The 13,012-nt window shown below is 46.9% G+C and overlaps 1 protein-coding gene across 3 annotated transcripts in view; it reads right to left on the reverse strand.

Moving 5' to 3' along the window:
* LOC126234588 (uncharacterized) overlaps nucleotides 1-13,012 on the reverse strand; it is a 185,165-nt gene that overhangs the window by 36,903 nt on the left and 135,250 nt on the right. For all 3 annotated transcript variants that reach the window (XM_049943300.1, XM_049943301.1, XM_049943302.1), the window contains one exon: nucleotides 1,898-2,096. In XM_049943300.1, coding sequence (XP_049799257.1) covers nucleotides 1,898-2,096 — 199 coding nt within the window. The remainder of the gene's footprint in view (nucleotides 1-1,897; nucleotides 2,097-13,012) is intronic.

Consider the following 13,012-nt stretch of genomic DNA (forward strand, 5'->3'; position numbering starts at 1 on the left):
CTACTTCGTGACCATACGTATTTAATTTTCATTTATGTTTCTGCAAATTTTGATGGTTCACAGTCGCAAATTGTTTCGTCGAAACAAAAAATTGTTTCTCCGCATCTTATTCTACTGGTAAACGCATGATAAACTTCTGTCCCTTAGAAAATTCATGTTGAGCTATCCAAAAACAATTATATTTTCAATAGTCACTTAGCCCTGACCAGTAAAGGTAATCAAAACCACTACAATACCTAATTATGTCTCTTGGCCTAAAATACCATATATATCATTATGTGCTTTTCTCTGCAAATATATTTCCACCGCCAATTATAGCTGTATGTTAACGCACAAAAGTAAATATATTGTTATAACTTCTCCTCCCAAGAAAAAGTTCAGAGCCGCACTCTCAGCTTGTGAAGTCATGGCGGCGGTCTTCTGGGATTCTGAAGGTGTTATTCTGTTTGATGTCCTCCCTCATTCTGCAACGATCAACTCTCAAGTCTATTGTGCTACCATCAGGAAATTGAAGAAACGACTTCAGCGTGTTCGTCGCCACAAAAATGCAAACGAACTTCACGACGACGCAGGATCTCAGACGATTCAGCACACCCAAGAGAAGCTCACAAAATTTCATTGACCTGTTCGTCTTTATCCATCCTACAGCCCTGATCTCGCTCCTTCCGATTTCCATCTGTTTGGTGCAATGAAGATTGCAATCTGCGGGAAGAGGTACTTGAATGATCAGGAGCTTACTCATGCAACAAGACGTTGTCTCCGACGTCGACGAGTAAAGTGGTAGAATCGGGCATATACGTCCTCCCAGGAAGATGGCGTAAGGCCGTCGCACTGGACGAAGATTATGTTGAAGAATATTTTTTTTAGCCTAAACAGTGGGGAATGATATCGAGAATCGGAATCCTGAATAAAATCAGCTTGAAACTTACTGGCAGACCGAGACTCGAACTCGGAACCTTTGCCTTTCGCGGACAAGTGCTCTACCACCAGAACTACCCAAGCACGACTCACGCTCCGTCCTCACAGCTTCACTTCTGTCAGTACCTCGTCTCGCAGGAGAGCTTCTGTAAAGTTTGGAAAGTAGGAGATGAGGTACTGGCAGAAGTGAAGCTGCGAGGAGAGGGTGCGAGTCGTGCTTGGGTAGCTCAGGTGGTAGAGCACTTGCCCGCGAAAGGTAAAGGTCCCGAGTTCGAGTCTCGATCCGGCACAAAGTTTTAATCTGCTAGGAAGTTTCATATCAACGCACACTTCGCTGCAGAATGAAAATTTTATTCTAGAAAATTAGCTTGCATACAGAAAAAGAAATGTGTCGCGTAACCTACTGAACGCCCGTCGCAGTTACCCTCTCATACTGTTATTATCGACATCTTTGAAAAAACATCCCCTATCAGGAACGTGGCTATGTTATTTCAGAAGTAATATTTCATTGTCGCTATTTAACGACGTTACCTTTTATTAGTGAGCAAGGCGAATGTGTAATGACTGACACCTTCGAAAAAAACATGCCCTAACCGAGACCTGGCTACATTATTTCACGAGTGCAATTTCATTGTCGCTATTTAATGACGCTCCCTTGTAATAGAGGACATATCAATGCTGTTATTATCGGCATTTTTGAAAAAAGACGCCCTAACCGGAGCTGGCCGCTGTGGCCGAGCGGTTCTAGGCGCGTCAGTCCGGAACCGCGCGGCTGACGGTGGCAGGTTCGAATCCTGCCTCGGGCATGGATGTGTGTGATGTCCTTAGGTTAGTTAGGTTTAAGTAGTTCTAAGTCTAGGGGACTGATGACCTCAGATGTTAATTCCCATAGTGCTTAGACCCATTTGAACCCTAACCGGAACCTGGCTAAGTTATTTCGCGAGCGAAATTTCGTAGTCGTGAAGAAGGCGGTACTGACGTCGAGCCTGTCGGCGGCGCGCAGCGTGGTGAGCACGTTGCGGCAGACTTGGCGGACGGCGGCGTTGCCGTGCACGCAGGTGACCGCCTCCAGCGACACGCCGGGGGTGGCCAGCGCCAGCAGCAGCGCCGCCGCGTCGTCGACGCCCGCGTCGGTGTCGACCAGCAGGCGCACCGCCTCCCCGCGCTGCAGCTCCGGCCTGCCGACAGAGCACACCCACCACCGTAACCCAGCCCACTGTACAAGATGCCGCGTGTAATACAGTCACGTGACAAAAGGCACGGGATAGCGATATGCACATAGAGAGATGACGGTAGTATCGCGTACACAAGGTGTGAAAGGGCAGTGCATTAGCTGAACTGTCATTTGTACTCAGATGATTCATGTGAAAAGGTCCAGAATGAGATTTTCACTCTGCAGCGGAGTGTGCGCTGATATGAAACCAGGGTGCGATTTGTACTTTTACCAGTGGAGGGGATGTCTTCGGGGGTTATTAGAATTATGTATGTTACTAGTTTGGACCGTGGCGTTACGCATGGTTAAACAGCTATTTATAAATAGATGTTAATGCCGAAACTCACTATTCACGCGTATGCACTATCAGAAAAGCCATCCCTTGTTATATCTTTAAAAGTGCATTATAGGTAAAGCTTATTTACAAAATCATCTGCATACAGGTATACGAGGGGAATTCAAAAAGTAGGGGCACATTTGTGAAGAGCTGTACTTATTCTGATGATAGAAAACTGAAACATATTAATAGTAAGACTTATTAAAAACTTTCAGTGTTCGGCTCCACAAATTTAAATTATATGTAAAGTTTTACTCCAGTGCGTGGGAAATAAACATCCCAAGTTGGGACGCATAAACTAAAACCAGAGGAGAGGATGGTCTGATGCAGAGGGGGGAAATCCCCCCCCATCCCCCCTGCAAATCGCACACTGTACGAAACTTCCTGAAAGATTAAAACTGTGTGCCGGACCGAGACTCGAACTCGGGAGACGAGGTACTGGTGGAAGGAAAGCTGTGAGGAGGGGGCGTGAGTCATGCTTGAGTAGCTCAGTTCGTAGAGCACTTGCCCGCGGAAGACAAAGGTCCCGAGTTCGAGTCTCGGTCCGGCACACAGTTTTAATATGCCAGGAAGTTTCGTGTGAAAATGTGTCTCTCGTGATTATGGCTGCACGGCGGGAATTGGCAGACAATGAACACGCATTAGGAAATCGTTACGGACTTGAGTTTCCCAAGATCCTGAGTGTCACGAGCGTGCGGAGAATACCCGATTTCAGGCATTGCCCCTCACCAAAGACAAGGCTGTTGGGGATCCCCTCACGGCCGAAAGCGTTTGTGCGCAATTGTCGGTGCTAACAGTCAAGCAACACTGCGTTAAATAATCGCAGAAATCAATCTCGGACGTACGCCATACGTATCTGTTACGACAATGCCGCGAAATTTGCCGTTAATAGGCTGTGGCATCAGGCGACCGGTGCGAGTGCTTTAGCTCACAGCATGATATCGCGCACAGTGGCTCTGCTAGGCTCGTCATCGTATCACTTGGACCCTAGACAGCCGGAAAGCCTTGGCCTGCTCGGACGACTTCCGATTTCAGTTTTAAAAGCTGATGCCAGAGTTCGAATTCGACGCAGACCCCACAAAGCCGTGGACCTAAGTTGCCAGCAAGGCCTGTGTTAGCTGGTGGTGGCTTCACAATGGTGTGGGCTGTGTTTGCGTGGGATTGTCCGGGTAATCTGGTCCGACTCAACCGATCCTTGACCAGAAATGGTTATGTTCGGCTACTTGGAGACCATTTGCAGCCATTCACGGACTTCATGTTCCCAGACAGTGATGGGATATTTATCGGTAACAATGCGCCATGTCACCGGGCCACGATTATTTGCGACTGGTTCCAAAAACATTCTCGACAATTCGAGCGAATGATTTCGACATCCAGATCGAGCAACATAAATCTCATCGACTATTTATAGGACATAATGGAGAGGTCAGTTCGAGCACAAAATCCTGCACCTCCCAAATCTTTCGCAATTATGAGCGGCTAGAGAGACAGCATGGTTTAGAATTTCTGCAGGTGACTTCCAACGACTTGTTTAGTCCACGATAGGTCGAGTTGTTGCACTACGCCGGTCAAAAGGAGGTCCGACACAATATTAGGAAGTATCGCATGACTTTGTCACATCAGTGGTATTACCAAACAGGAAATTTGTTTGATAGAATGGGTGTGGCCTACAGTTTTAGAGAATCGCCGCTATATGCTAGTCTATGCGTCTGCTCAGTTTTCAAGTGGCCCTAGAATTTTTCCCTTGGTAATGAAAGAGTCAAGCAAAGCTGGGCAATACGCAACTGCTGGGCGCAATGCCAACAAGGAAGCACTGCTCATGTTACATGTTAATGCGGCCACAAGATGGAGGTAATGGCTACACACTGAAAGAGGTGGGTGTTCAAGAGGACAGTACACCAGAATATCGAGAGATAGAGTAGGATGCTGTCATCAAGTTGATCACACAGAACAAAATGAAAAGCTGTAAGTCGGGCATATGATTCCCTTATTCAGAGTACCGACACTACAGTATACGTCCACCACTGCTCCTCAAAGCCGATGACATACCTTTCAGCTACAGCCAAAGCAGAACAAATGAAGTAATGATTGCCTCGCAGTAGCAACGCACGCGGCAATGGTTCGATCTACTTGTACTCAGTTCCCAGTAGATCAGCCCAAGGGTAGGACCTCTGTCGGTCCATCCTCTGTTCGTGGACACAGTCTTTGACCTAGCAACAGTGAATCCTGCCAGGAAGACATTGCCACTACAAGCCGCAGTGCTAGCTTTCGAGAAACTGTGGGCTACATTCGCCACGACGCCTGCTGGAGGAATACCTGGTGGGACCAGGGAGCAGCAACAATCGTCATTGGGGAGGGCTGTGCCGCAGCCGCCACCAGCATACCGTTCCTGTAGACCTACTCCAGTTCTGCGATAGAGCTACCAACGTTTGACCATGGATTTGAGGGAGATGACCAACATTTGACCACAATTTTAAGGGAGGTTTACCGGAGCTTTTGCCACAATAAATTTCAGCTGCACAACTTAGTCACATTTTAATTGCAACGGGTGACAATACAAATATCAATATAAATAAAGTACACTACTGGCCATTATAATTGCTACACCAAGAAGAAATGGAGATGATAAGCGAGTATTCATTGGACAAATATATTATACTAGAACTGACATGTGATTATATTTTCACGCAATTTTGGTGCATAGATCCTGAGAAATCAGTACCCAGAACAACCACCTCTGGCCGTAATAACGGCCTTGATACGCCTGGACATTGAATCAAACAGAGCTTGGATGGCGTGTACAGGTACAGCTGACCATGCAGCTTCAACACGATACCACAGTTCATCAAGAGTAGTGACTGACGTATTCAGACGAGCCAGTTGCTCGGCCACCATTGACCAGACGTTTTCAATTGATGAGAATCTGGAGAATGTGCTGCCCAGGGCAGCAGTCGAACATTTGCTGTATCCAGAAAGGCCCGTACAGGACCTGCAACATGCGGTCGTGCATTATCCTGCTGAAAGTAGGGTTTCGCAGGGATCGAATGAAGGGTAGAGCCACGGGTCGTAACACATCTGAAATGTAACGTCCACTGTTCAAAGTGCCGTCAATGCGAACAAGAGGTGACCGAAACGTGTAACCAATGGCACCCCATACCATCACGCCGGGTGATACGCCAGTATGGCGATGGCGAATACACGCTTCCAATGTGCGTTCACCGCGATGTCGCCAAACACGGATGCGACCATCATGATGCTGTAAACAGAACCTGGATTCATCCGAAAAAATGACGTTTTGCCATTCGTGCACCCAGGTTCGTCGTTGAGTACACCAACGCAGGCGCTCCTGTTTGTGATGCAGCGTCAAGGGTAACCGCAGCCATGGTCTCCGAGCTGATAGTCCATGCTGCTGCAAACATCGTCGAACTGTTCGTGCAGATGGTTGTTTTCTTGCAAACGTCCCCATATGTTGACTCAGGGATCGAGACGTGGCTGCACGATCCGTTACAGCCATGTGGATAGGATGCCTGTCATCTCGACTGCTAGTGATACGAGGCCGTTGGGATAAAGCACGGCATTCCGTATTACCCTCCTGAACCCACCGATTCCATATTCTGCTAACAGTCATTGGATCTCGATCAACGCGAGCAGCAATGTCGCGATACGATAATCCCCAATCGCGATAGGCTACAATCCGACCTTTATCAAAGTCGGAAACGTGATGGTACGAATTTCTCCTCCTTACACGAGGCATCACAACAATGTTTCACCAGGCAACGCCTGTCAACTGCTGTTTGTGTATGAGAAATCGGTTGGAAACTTTCCTCATGTCAGCACGTTGTAGGTGTCGCCACCGGCGCCAACCTTGTGTGAATGCTGTGAAAAGCTAATCATTTGCATATCACAGCATCTTCTTCCTGTCGGTTAAATTTCGCGTTTATAGAGTGCAAAAGCGTGTAAAAAGACTCATTTGTGGTGTAAATTCAGAAATCAGTATTGAATTCAAGTATTCTAATTATGTTTCTTATATTCTGTTTTCTCATGTTTCCACATCTAGAGGATCCCTTCATTTTTGGTGCTAAAGAATCAAAAATGAATCTTATCTAATCTAAGCAAAACAATTTATTTGTTCATTGCATATAGTGCACAAATATAATGGCTATAAAATTTAACAAATTTGCATATATATATATATATATATATATATATATATATATCATATGTACTCATAGTATTTGTTTATAAAAGCTGCATAACTATGCAGTTTTTTATCTTCCAGTGCAAATTTAAAAATTCTCTGCAATTATCATTAAACCAGATTTCAATCAGTTAATCAGTTCTAAGCTACTGTTGTTTCTCCGATCAGTCCTCTTAATTGTTCATTAGAGAAAAAACGCTTTCGAAGCTTTGTGAAATGTTGTTGCGTTATGTGAATCAATTTAGAAATAAATAACGTAACGAACGTGTTTAAACATGACCGTCTCTATAAGCCTCTTTCGCGAGTCCATATTACTTCCGTGTGTTATATGTACCACAGTTGATTGGTACGAGGCGAACACATCCGTGGTTTGCCAGTATTGACCGAGAAACAAGTAAACATTCCCCCTCTGACAACGCCTCTAGACACGTTGGTTCTGTCATTTTATCTTAGCTCCTCGCATTCCCTTGAGCAAAAGCGTCTTCTTCGCTTAGATTATACACTAAAGACTCGAAGAAACTGGTACACCTGCCTAATATGATGTAGGGCTCCCGCAAGCACGCAGAAGTGAGGCAACACGGCGTAGCATGGACTCGACCAATGTCTGAAGTAGTGCTGGAGGGAATTGACACTATGAACCCTGCAGAAGTGCCCATAAATCCGTAAGAGTACGAGGGGTGGAAATCTCTTCCGAACAGCACGTAGCAAGGCATCCCAGATATGCTCAATAATGTTCATGTCTGGGGAGTTTGATGGCCAACGGAAGTGTTTAAACTCAGAAGATTCTTCCTGGAGCCAATCTGTAGCAATTATGGACGTGTGGGGTGTCGAACTGTCCTGCTGGAACTGCCCAAGTCCGTGGGAATGCACAATGGACAAGAATGGATGCAGCCGATCACACAGGATGCTTACGAAGATGTCACCAGTCAGAGTCGTATCTAGACGTATTACGGGTCCCGTATCACTCCAACCGCACACGCCCCACACCTTTACAGAGCCTCCACCACCGTTAACAGTCCCCTGCTGACATGCAGGGTCCATGGATTCATAAGGTTGTCTCCATACCCGTACACGTCCATCCGCTCGATAGAATTTGAAACGAGACTCGTCCGACCAGGTTCAAAATGGTTCAAATGGCTCTAAGCACTATGGGACTTAACATCTTAGGTCATCAGTCCCCTAGACTTAGAACTACGTAAACCTAACTAACGTAGGGACATCACACATATCCATGCCCAAGGCAGGATTCGAGCCTGCGACCGTAGCAGCGCGCGGTTCCGAACTGAAGCGCTTAGAACCACTCGGCCAGAGCAGTCCGACCAGGCAACATGCTTCCATCATCAACAGTTTAATGTCGGTTTTGACGGTCCCAGCGAGGCGTAAAGCTTTGTGTCGCGCAGCTATCAAGGGTACACGAGTGGGCCTTCGGTTCCGAAAGCCCGTATCGATGATGTTTCGTTGAATGGTTCGCACGCTGACACTTGATGGCCCAGCATTGAAACTGCAACAGTTTGCGGAAGGGTTGCACTTCTGTCACATTGAAAGATTCTCTTCAGTTGTCGTTGGTCCCGTTTCTTGCAGATTCTTGTCCGGCCTCAGCGATATCGGAGATTTTATGTATTACCGGAATCCTCACATTCGTGGTACACTCGTGAAATGGTCGTACGGGAAAATCCTCACTTCATCGGTGCCTCGGAGATGCAATGTCCCATCGCTCGTGCGCCGACTATAACACCACATTCAGACTCACTTAAATCTTGATAATCTGCCATTGTAGCTGCAGTAACCGATCTAGCAACTGTGCCCGACACTTTTTGTCTTTTATAGAAGTTACCGACCGCAGCGTCGTAATATGGCAGTTTACATATCTCTGTATTTGAATACGCATACCTATACCAGTTTCCTCGGCGCTTCAGTGTATGTCAACAGTACTATCGATTATTACACGAAAAGTTTTCGACATGTATTCGTCATGGAACTTGAACTATCGATAGTAGTTCATGGGATTAATTTTTAGAAATATATGGGAGAAAGAGGCGGTCAATAAGACAGGAGGGGGGGGGGACATAATTTAAAAAAAATATTACTGTAATACTGGAGATCCTGGGAAATACGGGAGAGCTAGTCACTCTAGCTGCGGGCCCTGCGCCTGTCGGAGGCCGCACTATGACGCAGCCCAATGTGGCACACTCCGTGCAGGGTGAGTGCGTGCTTACAGGGGCTTACGAGAGCGTTCTGGTAACCCACTGCCCTGCGCTGCTAACGCCAGAGGCAGCGCAGACAACACTAGCCGAGCTGCGGCCAACGTGCCGCGTCGTCGCCGGGTGGAGAGTACGCTGCCCAACAACTGCAACGGCCGGCGTGGCTCGTGAGCTGCTGCCCGGCGCCACTGCTGGCAGCCGTGAATGGAGACACGGTGCACTGCGGAACAATACGTGCTTGCTTCTGAATGATGTTTTATGAGCCACAGAGCAGGCCATCTCCCGCCGAGACACGGCTCACCCATACCCGAGGGGTTACGGACATCGACGAACCAGTACCGTCACCTAACGCACCGTCCGGTGTCTGGGCGATCACAGTTTACTGTTCAGTTAGTCTGAAGCAAAGTGGGACCCGGTAAGAATAGGCGTTATGTGTACTACAGTTTGGTAAGAGTGAGACAGGGATTACAGTCCCGCGTGAGTTTCGTCGATGTTTAGAGACTGATCCACCTTTGCCGAAAAACATTCGTTTTTCGCATCGTCAACTTGAAGAGAAAGGATGTTTATGCAAAGGTAAGAGTTCTGGCCGACTCTGCGCCCCCGATGCAACGGGAGGAAGAATTTGACAAATGTCTCTGCTGCGTCTACAGATTTTTATCGCGTTTAGTTTTCAGTGATGACGCTACATTTCATATCAGTGGTAAAGTAAATCGAAGAGACGTGCACATCTTGGGACTTCAGAACCTTCATGCTATTGTTGAGCACAAAAAGAGATTCGCCGAAAGTGATCGATTTTTGTGCCATATTTCATGAAAAAAGTTTAGGCCCCTTCTTTCGATGAAAAGACAGTGACTGCAATATCTTCGAATGCTGCTGGCTTGGCTTTTACCACAGCTTGTTGAGGACTCTAATGACTTCATATTCCAGCAGGGTGGGGCACGGCCGTACTAGCACAACACTGTTCGCCAGTTCCTCAATGACACACTACCTTAACGCTGGATAGGACGCATGGGACCCCGAGACGCATGAGTCAAGGAGCAAAAATGCACCTATGCTGACGGACGCATGCAAACTGGCCATTCGACTGATTAGGCTTTTGGGTAACAGAGTCGTCAGTGCAGTTGCGTTGGTCAGTTGAGGTGTATTTGAGTGAGAAATAACATAGAAGCATTCGCAAAGGACTGTTTTCAGCAGCGTGATAGATGTCAAGGTTGCAAAGGATCAGAAATAAAAAAGTAAGAAATAGTATAATCGTCAAGGACACTATAATCGAAAGAAATTACTGTGTTACGGGCATTTGATGAGAACGCTGGCCAAAAAGATCTCTAGTATACGTATATTACAATCCAAAGAGGAAAACTGGACGACCAACGCCAACTATAAAAAGAGAACAAATATTGCCATGAGAAGAGGAAACTGAAGAGAATTGACTGAAATGCGAGAAACACCGAGCCTGTTACAAGTGTTCCGTTACAGTTTTGGTGCAAATCTGTATCTATATATAAAACACTTGTGTGTGTACGTACTGACGGGCTCCGTGGCCACCTACTGCCACCAATTTTTGCTTGCGGTGGTAGAGAGCCCTTGGTGTCATGCTGTTAGTAAGGGAGTTTGATCGCGGCGGGTCGCAATCGGTGAGCCTTACGAGCAAAAATCCGCGAAATATGGAGAAATTAATAACCTTAGAAAAAGCTATATACACTGTGACTTACGAACTTTCCCGTAAATGGAAAATGCGTTTATTGTTTGATTCGTCCGATATAATATCATGCTTGCGTGGTTTCGTCATTCACACTTTAATGACGACATTTAACATCAAACAGATAAGTTTTTAATCTCTCAGCGCGTTTTCGTCAGTTACACTTTACCTACGACCAACAGACATACAAAGAAAAAAATCAAGATAGGACTGGCCCCATGGCGTTACCCGCGCTTTGATATGTCTGCGTAACTTAACGTTAATGCCTGTACGGATGGAACACCGTGATGACTGTATACGTGAGTATAATATGATAAAGTTCAAAAGTCACAGAGCTGTAGCTTTTTCTAAGAGAACTAAGTGTTCAGCATCGCGCATTATATTGAGATATTTGCCAATCACAATCACCCACTTGCACCCACCACAGAAAACATGAAAAACCTAGACGACTCTATTACCAATACGTCGCGTCGTTAACGAAACAATAGAAGCATATTGACATACACGGTAAAGATCGTAAGTCATATTATTTAGCTTTACCTAACAGAATTTATTACTCCATAGCCGGCCTCGGTGGCCGTGCGGTTCTAGGCGCTGCAGTCCGGAACCGCAGGACTGCTACGGTCGCAGGTTCGAATTCTACCTCGGGCATGGATGTGTGAGATATCCTTAGGTTAGTTAGGTTTAAGTAGTTCTAAGTTCTAGGGGACTGATGACCAAAGATGTTAAGTCCCATAGTGCTCAGAGCCATTTGAACCATTATTACTCCATGTTTCGCGGTTTTTTGCCCACACACTCAGCCACCGCCTCGCAACGCGGATAAACTACCTTACTAAGAGCGAGATTGCGATAATATCCCTTAATGAGATATACGTCTGTATGCATCTCCTATGCAGAATGGTACTCATGCCTTCTCCTATGAGACATTTCAGACCCTTGCCTTGCCGTGTCTCTCAGCTAGTTCCACTGCTGGCCATTAAAATTGCTACACCAAGGAGAAATTCAGATGATAAACGGGTATTCATTAGACAAATATATTACACTAGAACTGACATGTGATTACATTTTCACGGGTGCATAGATCCCGAGAAATCAGTACCCAGAACAACCACCTCTGGCCGTAATAACGGCCTTGATACGCCTGGGCATTGAGTCAAACAGAGCTTGGATGGCGTGTACAGGTACAGCTGACATGCAGCTTCAACACGATACCACAGTTCATCAAGAGTAGTGACTGGCGTATTGTGACGAGCCAGTTGCTCGGCCACCATTGACCAGACGTTTACTGATCTGGAGATTGTGCTGGGCAGCAGTCGAACATTTTCTGTACCTAGAAAGACCCGCACAGGACCTGTAACATGCGGTCGTGCATTGTCCCGCTGAAATGTAGGGTCTCCCAGGGTTCGAATGAAGCGTAGAGCCACGGGTCGTAAGACATCTGAAATGTAACGTCCACTGTTCAAAGTGCCGTCAATGCGAACAAGAGGTGAACGAGGCGTGTAACCAATGGCACCCCATACCATCACGCCGGGTGATACCCCAGTGTGGCGATGATGAATACACGCTTCCAATGTGCGTTCACCGCGATGACGCCAAACACGGATGCGACCATCATGATGCTGTAAACAGAACCTGGATTCATCCGAAATAATGACGTTTTGTCATTCGTGCATCCAAGTTCGTCGTTGAGTACACCATCGCAGGCGCTCCTGTTTGTGATGCAGCGTCAAGGGTAACAGCAGCCATGGTCTCCGAGCTGATAGTCCATGCTGCTGCAAACGTTGTCGAACTGTTCGTGCAGATGGTTGTCGTCTTGCAAACGTCCCCATCTGTTGACTCAGGGATCTATACGTGGCTGCACGATCCGTTACAGCCATGCGGATAAGATGCCTGTCATCTCGACTGCGAGTGATACGAGGCCGTTGGGATCCAGCACGGCGTTCCGTATTACCCTCCTGAACCCACCGATTCCATATTCTGCTAACAGTCATTGGATCTCGACCAACGCGAGCAGCAATGTCGCGATACGATAAACCGCAATCGTGATAGGCTACAATCCGACCTTTATCAAAGTCGGAAACGTGATGGTATGCACTTCTCCTCTTTACATGAGGCATTACAACAACGTTTCGCCGGCGGCTGTGGCCGAGCGGTTCTAGGCGTTTCAGTCTGGAACAGCGCGACCGCTACGGTCGCAGGTTCGAATCCTGCCTCGGGCATGGATGTGTGTGATGTCGTTAGGTTAGTTAGGTTTAAGTAGTTCTAAGTTCTAGGGGACTGATGACCTCAGATTTTAAGTCCCATAGTGCTCAGAGCCATTTGAACCATTTGAACAACGTTTCACCAGGCAACGCCGGTCAACTGCTGTTTGTGTATGCGAAATCGGTTGGAAACTTTCCTCATGTCAGCTCGTTGTAGGTGTCGCCACCGGCGCCAACCTTGTGTG

Source organism: Schistocerca nitens, chromosome 2 (genome assembly GCF_023898315.1).
Source record: "Schistocerca nitens isolate TAMUIC-IGC-003100 chromosome 2, iqSchNite1.1, whole genome shotgun sequence".
Lineage (NCBI taxonomy): Eukaryota > Metazoa > Arthropoda > Insecta > Orthoptera > Acrididae > Schistocerca > Schistocerca nitens.